At 40.1% G+C, this 15,735-nt stretch overlaps 2 protein-coding genes across 6 annotated transcripts in view; one reads left to right on the top strand and one right to left on the bottom strand.

Annotated features, from left to right (window-relative positions):
- Positions 1-12,634, top strand: part of LOC127811623 (uncharacterized) — a 31,855-nt gene extending 19,221 nt beyond the window's left edge. For 2 of the 5 annotated variants that reach the window (XM_052351641.1, XM_052351642.1), the window contains 5 exons: positions 8,154-8,402; positions 9,973-10,221; positions 10,606-10,712; positions 11,702-11,906; positions 12,112-12,634. In XM_052351641.1, the coding sequence (XP_052207601.1) occupies positions 8,154-8,402; positions 9,973-10,221; positions 10,606-10,712; positions 11,702-11,906; positions 12,112-12,462 (1,161 nt within the window). In that variant the 3' untranslated portion in view covers positions 12,463-12,634. The remainder of the gene's footprint in view (positions 1-8,153; positions 8,403-9,972; positions 10,222-10,605; positions 10,713-11,701; positions 11,907-12,111) is intronic. The other 3 variants (XM_052351643.1, XM_052351644.1, XM_052351645.1) reach the window with 3 other exon arrangements.
- LOC127811622 (pentatricopeptide repeat-containing protein At4g02750-like) lies at positions 11,987-15,302 on the bottom strand. The gene has a single exon (XM_052351640.1). The coding sequence runs from the start codon at positions 15,096-15,098 to the stop codon at positions 12,855-12,857; it is 2,244 nt and encodes a 747-aa protein (XP_052207600.1). The 5' UTR covers positions 15,099-15,302; the 3' UTR covers positions 11,987-12,854.
- Positions 15,303-15,735: the final 433 nt, after the last annotated feature.

Below are 15,735 nucleotides of genomic sequence, written 5' to 3'. Positions count from 1 at the left end.
GATTCTCTCAAAAGAAATTAGTTTCTCTTAGGAGGGGGCTCTGTCAAGGACGAGTCTGCCTTCACCAATTCACCATAGCTCCAAAAAAAGATTCTCTCGTGTCTAGACCTGTGACTAGGTCCTACGCCAAGGCTCATAATAACTTGGTATTAGAGCCTAGGGTCATGGGTGATACGAAGAATTGGGTAGCCAAGCTGGATGCCTTTATGGAACAAATGTCTTCACGGCAACGCGCACTAGAAGAACAGATGGCAGAACTTTCAATCTCGGTTAGGGAAAAAGGGAAGGGACCTGGAAGAGATATCGGAGAAGGACTAGATAGTGGGATCCATGGTAGCAGCGATAGTTCAGGTCCAGGAAACAAATCGGAGTTGCAGTTAGGCGGATCTATGGCGCCTTGATACTCCAGGATTGAATTTCCTACTTATGATGGCACTGATGATCCTTTAGGATGGCTGAAAAGGTGCGAGAAATTTTTTGCCAATCAAAGGATTGCTGAAGGAGATAAGGTAGGCCTAGCTACATTCCATCTGTTCGGTGAGGCTCAACTATGGTTTGATCAAGTAGAACAAGAGGAGTTGGATCTGAACTGGGAGCGATTTAAGGAGTATTGTCAAGTGAGATTTGGGCCACCCATGAGTAATAACTCCTTGGGAGAACTAGCCAATTTCAAACAGACCAGATCTGTCGAAGAATATCAACGCCACTTCCAGTTGTTATTGGCCAGGACTTTGGATCTTAAACCACGCCAAAAAATGGATCTTTTTACAGCTGGGTTGAAGGAAGAACTCAGAATTGACATTGAGTTACAACACCCAGGGAACCTTGGAATTGCCATGAATATGGCTAGAGCACTAGAGCGTAAGCAAAGGGTTTCGCAAGGAACCTTATCCTCGCGAACTAACATAAGTTGGCACACTTCAAAACCCAACAGCAATGTATCTCTGATCTCCTCGAATAAGAGTCCGATTACTAAGGGTGGAGGACATATAGCAAAACCAGTGGGGAACAACAATCAAACGACTTCTTCCGCACCTTTTGTTGAGAGATTGACACGAGCAGAGATGGCCGAAAGGAGGGCCAAAGGACTTTGCTATAACTGTGATGAATCCTACACGCTGGGACACAAATGTAAAAGGTTATTTTGGACTGAGGTCCCAGATGCTGATAGTGAATCAGACGAAGACAAGACGGAAGATCTTGAGATTTCTTTGAATGCCATTAGTGGAACATGCAATTCCCCCACCATGCAGTTGTTAGCCAAAGTGTTGGGAGTTACTGTTTTAGTATTAATCGACTCCGGTAGCACACATAACTTTTTGCGTGAAGTTTTAATATCAAGTTTGGGTCTAGAAGTGAGGAAAAAACTAGGGCTCAAAGTTTGTGTGGCAAATGGAGAACGTGTACCTAGTATGGGCATTTGTAAATTGGTACCATTGCAGGTTGGAGATGACATCTTCCATGCTGATTTCTATACTATCCCATTAGAAGAGTTCGATGTGATTTTGGGAGTAAAATGGCTGTGCACTCTTGGACCAATTTTATGGGATTTCAATTCCTTGACAATGAAATTTGTCCAAGAAGGGAAGCAGATCTTGTGGCAAGGACAACCGTCAAAGGCAGAACCATGACTTAGTTTGCTGCAAACACAACATTCAGTTACTGCAATCCTTGATAGCTTACTGGCTGAATTTTCAGACCTGTTTATGGAACCTTTGGGTTTGCCGCCTAATCGTGAGTGCGACCATCGCATACCTCTTGTACCTGGGTCGGGACCAGTTGTGGTACGACCTTACTAGTACCCACATCTACAGAAGGATGAGATTGAGAAACAGTGTGCACAAATGCTACAACAAGGGATCATTCGACCTAGTAGATCTCCATTCTCTTCTCCAGTACTTTTAGTCAAGAAGCAGGATGGCTTTTGGCGTTTCTGTGTAGTTTACCGCGAGTTTTATGCACACACTGTCAAAGATAAATTCTCGATACCCGTGGTGGATGAGTTACTAGATGAACTGCATGGGGCACAACATTTTACGAAGTTAGATTTGCGATTGGGATACCACCAAGTCAGGATGGCACCATTGGATGTGGAGAAAATAGCTTTTAGAACTCACCATGGACACTTTGAATTCCTAGTCATGCCCTTCGGGCTGGCTAATGCCCCTTCTACCTTTCAGAGTTTAATGAATGAAGTTTTCAAGCCTGATTTGCGTAAGTTTGTCTTGGTCTTCTTTGACGACATATTAATTTATAGCAAAACATGGGTTGAGCATAGGCAACATGTGAGAATAGTTTTTGAACTCTTACGCACTAATATGTTGTTCTTAAAGAAGTCCAAGTGTTCTTTTGGTGAGTCACAAGTGACCTATCTAGGACATGTCATCCATGGCGCTGGAGTGGAAGTTGATGTGACAAAAATTAAGGCCATCATTGATTGGCTGACACCGCAATCTGTCAAGGCTTTACGGGGTTTTCTTGGCTTAGCAGGTTACTATAGAAAATTCATCAAAGATTATGGGCAAGTGGCAGCCCCTTTAACAAGTCTCTTGAAGAAAAATGCCTTCTAGTGGCGCGCAGAAGCTGATGCTGCTTTCAAAAAAATTAAAGGCTTCTCTGTCAGCAGCTCCAGTTTTACAGTTACCCAACTTCGAGGAAGAGTTTGTGGTAGAATGTGATGCTTCGGGCAACAGGATTGGGGCGGTCTTGCAACAGAACAGCCATCCCTTCGCTTTTTTCAACCGTAAGATTGCTGAACGGCACCTCAAATTGGCTACGTACGAATAGGAATTGATAGGATTGGCCAAGGCAGTTTCTCATTGGCGGGCCTATCTATGGGGGCGACTCTTCCTTATTCATACTAATCATTTTAGCCTTAAGTATCTGTTAGAACAGCGTCTCACCACATCCCCGCAGCAACACTGGAAAAGCAAACTGCTGGGCTTTGAATTTCGAGTGGAATTTAAGGCTGGAAAATTAAACAAAGCTGCGGATGCCTTGTCTAGACGAGATGAAGACTCCCTCCAACTCATGGCAGTCTCCTTTCCTCAAGCTGAGATCTTTGAGGCAGTTCGACAAGAAGTAGCAGCCTCTCAGGAATTGTTACAGCTGCAACAATGCATTGAACACGGGGAGTTGGGGTCCGATTGGATTGTACGCGATGGGCTGATTTTTTTTAAGGGCAAGGCATATCTTCTGCCTACCTCCCCACTTGTTTCCACCATTATTTCAGCCATCCATGATATGACTCATGAGGGTGGGCAAAAGACCATACAACGTCTTCGTTCGGATTTTTATTGGAAGGGTATGAAGCGGGCTGTATTCGAATTTGTGCAGCACTGTATAGTGTGCCAGCGTTATAAATGGAAAAACTTGCTGCCTGCTGGACTACTTCAGCCTCTTATGGTGCCACAATAGGTTTGGGCTGACATTTCTATGGATTTCGTGGAGGGGTTACCTAAGGTTCGGGGTAAATCAGTTCTTATGGTGGTGGTTGATTGACTTTCAAAGTATGCCCATTTTTTACCCTTAGCTCATCCATTCACTGCTATATCTGTTGCTACTACTTTCTTTGCAGAAGTGTTTAGACTCCATGGGTTGTCGGAATCCATAGTCTCGGATCGAGACAAGGTTTTCCTTAGTACGTTTTGGAAGGAGCTATTTCGCCTTAGTGGTTCCAAACTGGTCTTCTCTTCAGCTTACCATCTTCAACTATAGAGATGTACTTACAATGTCTCACAGGAGATCGACCGAAACAATGGGTTGATTGGATACCCTGGGCTGAAAAATGCTACAACACCTTTTATTACACTGCTCTTGGCACCACCCCGTTTTGGTTGGTTTATGGTAGGGAGCCTCCTCGGCTTCTTTCTTATTCAGCGGGTTCTACGAGGGTTGAAGCAGTTGATCAAGCTCTCTAGGAGCGAGATGCAGTACTTACAGCTGCTCGTGATAGGCTTTTGCATGCCCAACAGAGGATGAAGAACACTTATGATTCTGGGCATCGAGAGTTGAGTTTTACAGTTGGAGAATGGGTATGGTTGCGACTTCAACCATATCGTCGGCTTACTATAGCAAGACAAAAGTATCATAAACTTTTTCCAAAGTATTTTGGACCCTTCCGAATCCTGGCCAAAGTAGGCCCTGTTGCTTACAAGCTTGAACTTCCAGTGGGCAGTCGAATACATGATGTGTTCCACGTCTCTCTCCTCAAGGAGTATAAAGGACCTCCACTAGCTGCGATGGGCAATTTACCACCAATACAAGATGGCAAGGTTTTAGCCAACCCCCATGCTATTATTCGAAGCAGACTCAATAGAGGCAACCGGGAGCTGTTAGTCCAGTGGTCAGGATGCGCTCATGAGGATGCGACATGGGAACCGGTTGAACACTTCCAGGCAGCTTATCCAGACTTTGAGCTTGAGGACAAGCTCAAGTTCTAGAGGGGAAGTGATGATATGGATGCTTTTATTGGAAGGCATTATCAAAAAAGGAAGTCAACAGCAGTGAATCCATAGTGATTGCTTGCCAATTAAAAGTTTATTTTTGATTCCTTTCTTGTTTTATTTTGATAGCCAAGATCCTAAATCAGATCCTATAATTCAGGATATGTTTTTCCTTGGTAATTAGCTGCATATTATTTAGGATTTATCTTTCCATTGTTATTAAGCTGCCTATATAAAGGGCTTTACTATGGAATAAGAGATCGATTCTCTCAAAAGAAATTAGTTTCTCTTAGGTGGGGGCTCTGTCAAGGACGAGTTTGCCTTCACCAATTCACCATAGCTCCAAAAAAAGATTCTCTCGTGTCTAGACCTGTGACTAGATCCTACGCTAAGGCTCATAACAGTTGATTGATAGAAAGTAAATTAAAGGGGCAATGTGGTTAATGTAGAACAGATGATAGGGGCAAAGTAGAAAGGGGTTTAGCACTCCCGATACCCTTGATTGATGCTTGAGAACCATCAACTAGTGTAACATTAGGTAAATACCTCAAACTTTGGATATGAGAGAATAGAGAACTGTTACTAGACATGTGGTTAGTTGTAACACCATGGGTCCTCACCAAAAGTGCTAGCTGAAGATGACTTACACCCATGACCTCCCTAGTAGACCTCCCAATGATAGCAATCCCTTCGGTTCAATGCATCTGCTACTATATTTTGCAAACCAGCTTTATGTCTTAGTGAAAATGTATACTCTTGCAAGAATGCTACCCACATCTCATGTCTTCAACTTAGCTTTTTCTGGGAGTTGAGGTATTTTAAGGTCTCATGATCAGAATTTGGGATAAACTTCCTTTGAATAAGATAATGACACCAGAATTTTAAAGATTAACAATAGTATAAAACTCTAGGTCATAGGTGGAGTAATCTTGATTAGCCTTGTTAATGTTTTCACTAAAATAAGCTACTGGTCTTCCTTATTGACTCAAAACAGCTCCTACTCCAATCTTTGATGCATTCACAATCAACTTCAAAGAGTTTTTCAAAATCTGGTAGGGCCAAATTTGGTGCTTCAGTCATCTGTCTATTTATCTCCTCAGCTTTTTTCAGCATCCAAGGTCCATGAAAGCTTTCCTCCTTTTGAGATATTCTATGATAGGAGCTATAATGGTGCTACAATTTTTTATAGATCTCCTTTAAAATGTTGCTAAATCGTGGAAGCTTCTATCTCTGTGAAAGTTTTGGGAGTAGCCCAGCTGGTTATAGCTTCAATCTTCAATGGATCAACTTCATTTCCTTTTGCAGAGATAATATACCCCTAAAAAATTGAATCTGTCCACTACATAGCTGCATTTCTTGGCATTAGCATATAATTGATTATGCCTCATAAGTTGCAAAATAGCCTTAAGGTGTTCAATGAAACTGTCTTTGTCCTTTCTATACACCAAAATATTATCGAAATACACAACAACAAAATTACCAATAAAGGTTTCAGCACTTGATTCATAAATGTCATGAAGGTACTAGGTGCATTAGACAATCCAAAGGCATTACCAGCCACTCGTAGAGCCCTTCCTTGGTCTTAAAAGCTGTTTTCCATTCACCTCCAGGTCTTATTCTGATTTGGTGATAACTCTTCAAGTCAATTTTGGAATAAACTCAAGATTTAGCCCACATGTCAAGCATATCATCCAATCTTGGGATGGGAAACCTGTATTTAATGGTTTCCCATCCCAAGATTGGATGAGGTTGATTGTGAACATGAACTGAGAGAGGCATGGCCAAGAACAAGGTGGCGAACTGAGTGGCTTTGTGATCTATAGGCTTGGCCAAAATCATATCGAGATCAGGAGAGCAGGAATGAGTTGCCTTATGTTGGATCTGAGTCACCAGAAGACAACAAACTCGAATGCAAAAGCAACGTAGAGGCGAATGCAAGATGAAGGAGAGAACTCGAAATAGAGGTTTCAACATTGTGGAACTAGGTTGCCTCATATTGTTAATCGAAACTGGATTACCTCACAATCTGATGATGCAAACACGAACAGAGTAAAACACCATGAGGGTTACCAAAGATGGAAGGTGAAACAGTCTGAGAGAGGAGCACATCCAGTGATTTACGATGGCGGCGGCTACGTGAAATTAGGGTTAGGCTTTCTGTTTTGGAAATAGGTTTTCTGATTAAAAATAAGGTTAGGCTTTGATACTATGTAGAAGTATGAAAGAATGCATGTATTGTTTATATATCTTAAATGGGGTGTAGAAGGATTATATGCTTGTATCCTACTCTAATGAAAGGAAAGAATATATTCTAAAGATATATAAAACATCTAAGAATAAATACAAGATATAAAGTTGCCTAATCTAAAAATCATATCTGAACAACCACCAGAAAAAAAGTCTCTTTGAAGCTTCTCTAATCTATTAATGACCGACTGGGGACCAAAAAGAGGGATATGGTGCAGAGATATTATACTTTTGATCAATAATAACCAACCCCTTTTGGAAGATATTGTCTCTTCTATGAAGCAAGCTTCTTTTTGTACTTCTCCACAACCCCATCGCCCACCAGTTTGGACTGATACTTGGAACCTAAAGGAGTTCTAAGAAGTCAGTGGCAAGCCAACTTTACAAGTTAGAATATCAACAAGTATCTTGGTTAACTGCCAGCCTCTTAAATTATATCTTCCATTCCTGTTTTCTATTCTAGAATTTGAGAACCGTTTCCTTTCTTATACTAGTCTAATCTGTTAGGTAACTGAAAATGGGCCCTTAAATTAGTTATCATTGTTTGATATCATTTTTTCAGTCTTACTGTCATATTTCTTATGACAAGGGGAAAAATAAAAAAGAAAAAGAAGAGAAGTTCACTACCCTCATTTTGTATAGCCGTTATTCACAGTGGTAGATGCAGGGATGCCAGGGTTTTTTTTTTTTTTTTTTTTGGGGGGGGGGGGGGGGTTGGGGGAGATGGATGTGGAGTTGGTGTTCTCATGTTTTATGATCCCAAGTTCTGAGTGATTGAACCAAATAATAGCACTTCTGATTGTTGTACAAATTCGACCTCCTATAGAATGTAAAAAGGCAATTATGGATTCTTGATGCATAAGAATTTGAACTTTAAGAATTACCTTCTGTTGTGCTAGCCTGTAAATCTTGCTGTAATAGTTAACCAGCATGATGGCATTAGTCTGCATTTAAATCGACAAAACCTTTGTTTTTCAACGTACAGCAAAAAAAAAGAAAAAACATTTCTCTGTATTTTATCATTAGTTACAGAACCTCTTGTTTTATTATATTGCAGTTTCTGAAGCTGTGTTGGAAGAGGGAGGGGAAGAGGAGGGGCGGGGGGGGGGGGGGGGGGGGGGGGGGGGAAAACAACGTACAGCTACTTCAACTTTTTTCACTACCCAAAGTCATACCTTTTTGGTGTTTTTCTTGTTCTCTAATTTCTGTACCATGCTTCTTGTTAAGTCATGGGGTTATTATGATTTTCTTCACTAACTAAACTCTTATCCCATATGCTTTTTTCTTGCTCTATTTTAATTTCTTTTATGAAAGTAAATTATTCAGATATGCATAAATATTAATTGTGAAGCAACTCTTGTATATTAATTTATGTTTTATTTATTTTCTTTTTTCTTTTCTTCTTGATAAGCTATATTTCAATTTATTTATTTTTAGAACTGTTGTAATCAAAATGATTAGGTAGAGGAAACCCAGGCTGACAAAACAGAGCAAATTAAAGTCTATAGAAGATCCAGGTTCAAGAGAGATTTGACCAAAGGGAGAAATATTTACTCCTCAGCATCGTATGATGTCCATGGTCTTACAGAAAACAATATTGAACTTCAAGATGAACCTGGTATACACAAGAAGTTACAAAATGAAAATATATCTGGATCTTCTGAACAGGTGAAGAGGGAACTAAAGGAAGATGATTTTGGTTCAGCACAGGTAAAACTGCGATGTCTTTCCTTTCTCCCCCCTCCCCCCACCTCCTTTCCCTTTCAATTATACCAGTCATTTTATTTGGAAAGATTTTACAGAATCCTAACAATTCATTCCTCAATCATTTTGAAGCAACTGCAATTTGAGTAGAGAAAAGAAAAGATGTTTGCAAATTAAAATGTAACTATCAAAGCTTTGAATAATTGTTGACAAATTAAAATAATGCTTCAAGGTTCAGTGGCATAAGTATACCATCTTCTTGCACCCTGCACCCGCCCCACCCCCCCCCCCCCCCCCCCCCCCCCCCCCCCCCCCCCCCCCCCCCCCCCCCCCCCCCCCCCCGGCCTCCTCCACTCCCCTGAAAAAATAAAAGACGTAAAGGGATAAAAACTGACATTGTAATTCCATTTTTGACTCTTTTCCTTCTCACTTTCTCACTTTATCCTGACCACTCATTATAGCAATAAGATATTGCCAGAAAAGAATGAGCAGGAACCATAGTCCCTCAAGATGATATCTGTCCATTGTTTCCTCCACAATATCAGCAAGTATCTTGGTTTAACTGCCAGCCTCTTAAATTATATCTTACATTCCTGTTTTCTATTCTAGCATTTGAGAACCGTGTGTTTCCTTTCTTATTCTTGTCTAATCTGTTAGGTAACCGAAAATGGGCCCTTAAATTAGTTATCACTGTTTGATATAATTTATGCATCATTTTTTCAGTCTTACTGTCATTTCTTATGACAAGGGGAAAAACAAAAAAGAAAAGAAGAGGAGAACTTCACTACTCTCATTTTGTACAGACATTATGTCACAGTGGTAGATGCAGAGACAGCCTGGTTTTTTTTTTTTTTTGGGGGGGGGGGGGTGGTGATGGATGTGGAGTTGGTGTTCTCGTGTTTTATGATCCCAGGTTCTGAGTGATTGAACCAAATAATAGCACCTCTGATTGTTGTACAAATTCGACCTCCTATAGAATGTAAAAAAGGAAATTATGGATTCCTGATGCATAAGAATTTGAACTTTAGGAATTACCTTCTGTCGTGCTAGCCTGCAAATCTTGCTGTAATAGTTAACTAGCACGATGGCATTAGTCTGCATTTAAATCAACAAAACCTTTATTTTTCACCATGCAAAAAAAGAAAAAAAAAATCTCTGTATTTTATCATTAGTTACAGAACCTCTTGTTTTATTATATGGCAGTTTCTGAAGCTGTGTTGGAAAAAGAGAGGGGGGGTGGAAGAAAACAATGTACAGCTACTTCAATTTTTTTCACTACCTAAAGTCTTACCTTTTTGGTGTTTCTCATGTTCTCTAATTTCTGTACCATGCTTCTTGTTAAGTCATGGGGTTATTATGATTTTCTTCACTAACTAAACTCTTATCCCATATGCTTTTTTCTTGCTCTATTTTAATTTCTTTCATGAAAGTAAATTATTCAGATATGCATAAATATTAATTGTGAAGCAACTCTTGTATCTTACTTTATGTTTTATTTATTTATTTTTCCTTTTCTTCTTGATAAGCTATATTTCAATTTATTTATTTTTAGAACTGTTCTAATCAAAATGATTAGGTAGAGGAAACCCAGGCTGACAAAACAGAGCAAATTAAAGTTTATAGAAGATCCAGGTTCAAGAGAGATTTGACCAAAGGCAGAAATATTTACTCATCAGCATCATATGATGTCCATGGTCTTACAGAAAACAATATTGAACTTCAAGATGAACCTGGTATACACAAGAAGTTAATAGGTGAAAATATATCTGGATCCTCTGAACAGGTGAAGAGGGAACTAAAGGAAGATGATTTTGGTTCAGCACAGGTAAAACTGCGATGTCTTTCCTTTCTCCCCCCTCCCCCCACCTCCTTTCCCTTTCAATTATACCAGTCATTTTATTTGGAAAGATTTTACAGAATCCTAACAATTCTTGCCTCAATCATTTTGAAGCAACTGCAATTTGAGTAGAGAAAAGAAAAGATGTTTGCAAAATAAAATGTAACTATCAAAGCTTTGAATTGTTGTCAAATTAAAATAATGCTTCAAGGTTCAGTGGCATAAGTATACCATCTTCTTGCCCCCCCCCCCCTTCCAATCCCCAACCCCTTGGGAAAAAAAAGGAAAAAAGATGTAAAGGGAAAAAAACTGACATTGTAACTCCATTTTTGATTATTTTCCTTCTCACTTTATACTGACCACTCATTACAGCAAGAAGAGATTGCCAGAAAAGAATCAGCAGGAACCATAGTCCCTCAAGATGATGTCTGCCCTATATTTCCTCCACAATATGAACAGGTGCAAGATATTTCTGAAAGGTAAGTATCTATTTGTCAGGGGGTTTCCAAGTCCTAAAAAAGAAAGCTTTTGCATCATTTTTTGTGTCTATTTATCATGATTTTTCTGCTGTCATTTTTCTTACCACAAGCTTTCCGTGGAGAGGGAAAGATTTCAGCAAGAAAAAATCTCCATTTTTCATTCAAAATGGATCAATCAATCCCTGTGCTTTACTTTTTTCCCAGAGGCATTCATTCCCTACACTTTACTTCAAGTGGAAAAGGTGTTTTCAGGAAAAAAAAAAAAAAAAAAGCACAAGGACCTTAAATCTTAAAGTAAACCACATGGTGTCTCCTTGAAAATGGCTCTAAGTGGAAGGGTTTGGGTGGAATTTACCCTATTTTTAGTGGTCCATAGGGTTCAATTCTTTGGTTAAAGGTAAACATTCTTGCTTACCTGTTTTGTGATTAATGCTTACCTGTTTTGTGATTAAGAGAGAATATTCCATTTCTCTTTTCCTTGAGCGGTTATTAGATGACCATGATGCATGAAATTTCAAATTTCTTGAAATATTCTTCTTATGCACAATATCATGATGAATAGTGTCCCCCTCCCCCCCTTTCTCTCTCTCTAATTATTCTTGCAAACAAACTTAGCTAAAGTACTTAAATATCTTTCTAAAAATTGATATTGCTGAGTAGGGAGAAGAAAAGTTGAAATCTAGTATTGTTGCCAAGGATGCAGTTACAGGCAACCAAAAGTTTATAAATGCAAGTATAAACCTCATCAAAATACAATTATGCAGCAAATAGTGTTTTGCTTAGTGTGGTCATGATGATTGATACGCTAAATTAGCACAGCTATGAAAAGAAGGAACACTGAAAGCATTTCAGACATAGACCTAATTTCTTCAGGCCAAGGTCATAATGAATAGTGACTAGATGTAAGCTTGGTATGTCATATTATGATTATAATTATTTATGAAGTATTGGGTTAAGGCGCACATTTTTCTGCGATGATTTTCTGGCAGACCTGAACTTCCCATGACTATGGAGGCCTGGTCTGAGGAAGAGCTTGATGCTCTCTGGATTGGAGTACGCAGGTATGGCCCAGGAAACTGGTTGGCGATGCTCAAGGACCCTATGTCAAAAATTTTGGAGTTAAGAACTTCAGATGCTCTATCAGAGAGGTGGAAGATAGAGAGAGAGAGAATTATCTACCTTGAGAATTTTCAGGTACTGAAGTCTACACGAATTTGATAACTGATGCACTGGTTCTGAGACTAATCATTCTTTATTGTACTTTACACATGCAATAGAAAGAAGCTTGCTTTCGATTAATTATTTAATTTAACAGGTAGCCCTTCATTAAGTGTTCTTTACAATTGGTTTTAGGCAAACTGCTAACCCTCCTATGATGCTGCCCGAATTTGAATTGCAGCAGGTGATGGTTTCAGCGGGTGCCAATCTTCAGGAAGCAAGGCCAGGTGGTACAGTAAAGATCCACACACCACAAACATCACTGGTGCAATCTCCAGACGGTACGGAAGTCAATGAGTTTCATTCAGAATGCATTTCAAGCGATCCTGCTTTCAGTGTATTTCCTTCCGATAGCGAGAATCCCATAGATGCAACATCCAGAGCTAAGGAAAACCAGTTACATGGGCTTTGTGATGCTGGAACAGACAAAGTAGGTACAACTGATGACTTCAGCGATACTGAATCAGAACTCTCTCTGAAGGATTGGCATGTGGAAAAAGAAGTATCTTCCGAGGGAACCATTTCCGATTGACCATTAGGCATAAAGAGCTCCTAGTTGCTGCTTCTAATTTGTGTAAAGGGGGCCAGCCTGCTCTTTTGTATTAAGTGAATTATGGATGAAATTTTGGCCGGAAAGTGAACTTTAAGTACCTGGTAGAATGCTTTAAAAGTTTCTATAGATGGGCAGCAAAAGGTTTCTAATACTGCTCTTTCTTAATTTACCTCCACTTTCTACTACTTAGCAGCAGGGACCACCACGGCTTTGACCAGTGGTTCTTGGTGACATTTCAAAACATGTCTGGTGGTAACCAATAGGATCGGCCCGGTTATACTTGCAAAAAATTCGAACAAAGGTGATTTAGCAAGTTGGCGGCTGGTCTAGGGCTAAAATGAGTGTTCTCGTCAAACAAAAATCGAATCTTTTTATGAAAGGTCAATAACGGAAGCTTTAGCATCAGGCATGTAACTGCAGTTTTTCATCAGCGCAGTCAGAGTCTTCAAAGTATTGCAAATATCTGATGTCTGGGGCCGCGCTTTGTCACCAGAGAGAAAGACATGTAGCTGATGTTTATACTCTATCCAGCTAGACCCTGGCTGTTTCTCAGCTCCCCTCTCTTTCATTAACGCCCTCACTCTTTCCACTTCACGCCAATTTCTTGCCTCCGCATGTATGTTTGCTACAAGCACATAGTTCGAAGTTTTATGAGGTTCAAGCTTTGATAGTTCCTCAGCAGCAAGCTGACCAAGCTCTAAATTTTTGTGCACCCGGCATGCGCCAAGTAGAGCACCCCATATTTTTGCATTGGCCTCAATTTTCCTTTCTCGTGCTAGTAGAAAGGCTTCTTCCAACCTCCCCACTCGGCCAAGCATGTCTACCACGCAAGCAAAGTGTTCAGGCAGAGGTTCGATATGATACTCATGGGTCATGGACTTGAACAAATTCAGACCCCAATCTATTAACCCCGCGTGACTACATGCCGACAACACCCCGACAAAGGTAACCTGATCAGGTGCCACCCCTTTGATCCGCATGTCCTGGAAGACTTTAACTGCCTCGTGCCCGTACCCATTTATGGCATACCCAACGATCAGGGAATTCCATGAAACGACATCAACACTGTTAATATCACCGAACACGTATTCGGCACTCGAGACCACTCCGCACTTGGCATACATAGAGATCAATGCATTACTGACAAATAGATCATTCACATAACCACTCTTCACAACAATCTGGTGAAGTTGCTCTCCAACTTGAAGAGCTGCAAGATTTGCACAAGAACTCAGTCCAGAAACGAATGTTGATTGATCAGGTTTCTTACCATCCTGCATCACCAAAGAAAAGAACCCGAGTGACTCAAGAAATAAACCATTTTGGGCAAAACCTGAAATTAGGGTGTTCCAGGAAACTATATTAGTCTCGCCCATTTCCTCAAATAGCTGCAGTGCTCTGTTCATATGACCGGCTTGAGCATATCCAGCAATCATTATATTCCATGAAACTATGTTCCTTTTGATCATTTGTTCGAACAGATTTAAAGCTTCGTCCATTCTTCCACACTGTGAATAGCCTGCAATCATTGTATTCCAACAGACAAGATCACGGTTTCCTACCTTGTTGAAAATTTCTAGTGCTTCCTCCATCCTTTTATTCTGCACATATCCAGAGATCATTGCAGTTTGAGCTGCGACATCTTTGCAGGGCATTCTGTCCAATAATTGCTTCGCTTCTTGAAGATTATTTATGCGAACATATCCATCAATCATGGTAGTCCATGATACAGCATTTTTCTCGGGCATTTCTATGAATAGCTTCATAGCGTCGCCAATTTGGCTGTTCTGGACATAAGCAGCAATCATAGCATTCCAAGAAACCACAGTTTTATTGGTCATCTGGTCAAACAGTAGCCGCGCCTTGTCAATTTCACCATTCCTAGCAAACCCAGTTAACATTGTGACCTGGGAGACACTGTTTGGGTTAGGAATTCTCTGAAAGAGCTGCCATGCTAAATCCAGGTCACCCACCCCAACAAACCCATCCACCATTAGATTCCACGAAACCACATTCCTCTCGGGCATTTTGTCAAAAAATTTTAAACCCAGACGCATTTCCCCATTTTGAGTATATCCAGCGAGCATGGAGTTCCATGAAATCAAATTTTTCTGCGGCATTTCTTCAAAAATTTCCACGGATTTGTCCAGCTGCCGGTTCTTGGCATAACCCGCTATCATTGCATTCCAGCAAACCGGGTTTCCTTTATCAGGGAGCAGATTAAACAAGTGTCTTGCCTTTTCAAGCTCGCCTCTACGTATGTAACATGTTATCATCAAAGTCCAAGAAAAGATGTCTCTTTGGGGCATTTTATCGAACAGCTCATGGGCTTTCCCAACTTCATCATTGTTCATGTACCCAGCCATCATGGAGTTCCAGGAAACCAAATTTTTACGGGGGATGACATCGAAAAGCCGTCTTGCATCATTGATTCTGCCGTTCTTAGCATAGGCTGAGATCATGGAATTGTAGGTGACGGTGTTGCGATGGGGCATTTGGTTAAATAGCTTAACTGCATCTTCGATCCGACCTGACTTTCCCAATTGGGTTATCTTCGAATTTAGGTTAAAAACATGACTTCCCTTTTCACCAATTGATTTGAGCTTTGATGACATCAGTTGGGAACCATAACAGAAAGATTGTAGTGTTCAGCTCTCGTAGATCTTTCAGATCCTCGTACTGCCCCAAACTAACACGCAGAGTGATCCAACAACTGAAAGTTTATTTTGTTTAAATTAAGAGTAAATGAAATTGCAAGTAGTTGTTTCAGGTTTAAAGAATGATAATGACCAGTGACCACCCTTGGTAAAATGACTAAGTTATTCTTTAGTCTATCTCATTAGATTGAAAAACGAAGGGAAATTTGCAAAAATAGCAATGCCGGCGAAGAACTTTGTAAAAATAGGACTCCTAATTTTTTTTTACAAAACTAGGACTTTTGAGAGTTGAATGGAGTAAAATGCTCATGATTTAAATAAGCTTACGATCCCCTTCGTCTTCTTCCTCTCACACGCACATCCCCAATCACCCCGTCGATCAGAACATCTCTCTCGCTCATTCTCTGTTCTAAGCATCTAAGGTTGTTGCTTTTTCGTCGGTCTTTGCCTTCAAAACCATTATAGGTAATTTAAGAATATCTGATATTTGTTAAAGATATCTGTTAAGGATATCGGTTAATAGATATCGATATCGGTAATCGATATCTGTTACCGATATACTTAACAGATATCTTTAACAAATATTAGATATCCT

The sequence above is a fragment of the Diospyros lotus genome, chromosome 10 (assembly GCF_014633365.1).
Source record: "Diospyros lotus cultivar Yz01 chromosome 10, ASM1463336v1, whole genome shotgun sequence".
Lineage (NCBI taxonomy): Eukaryota > Viridiplantae > Streptophyta > Magnoliopsida > Ericales > Ebenaceae > Diospyros > Diospyros lotus.
Note: the sequence above shows the minus strand (reverse complement) of the source record. Positions and strands in the feature narration are given on the sequence as shown.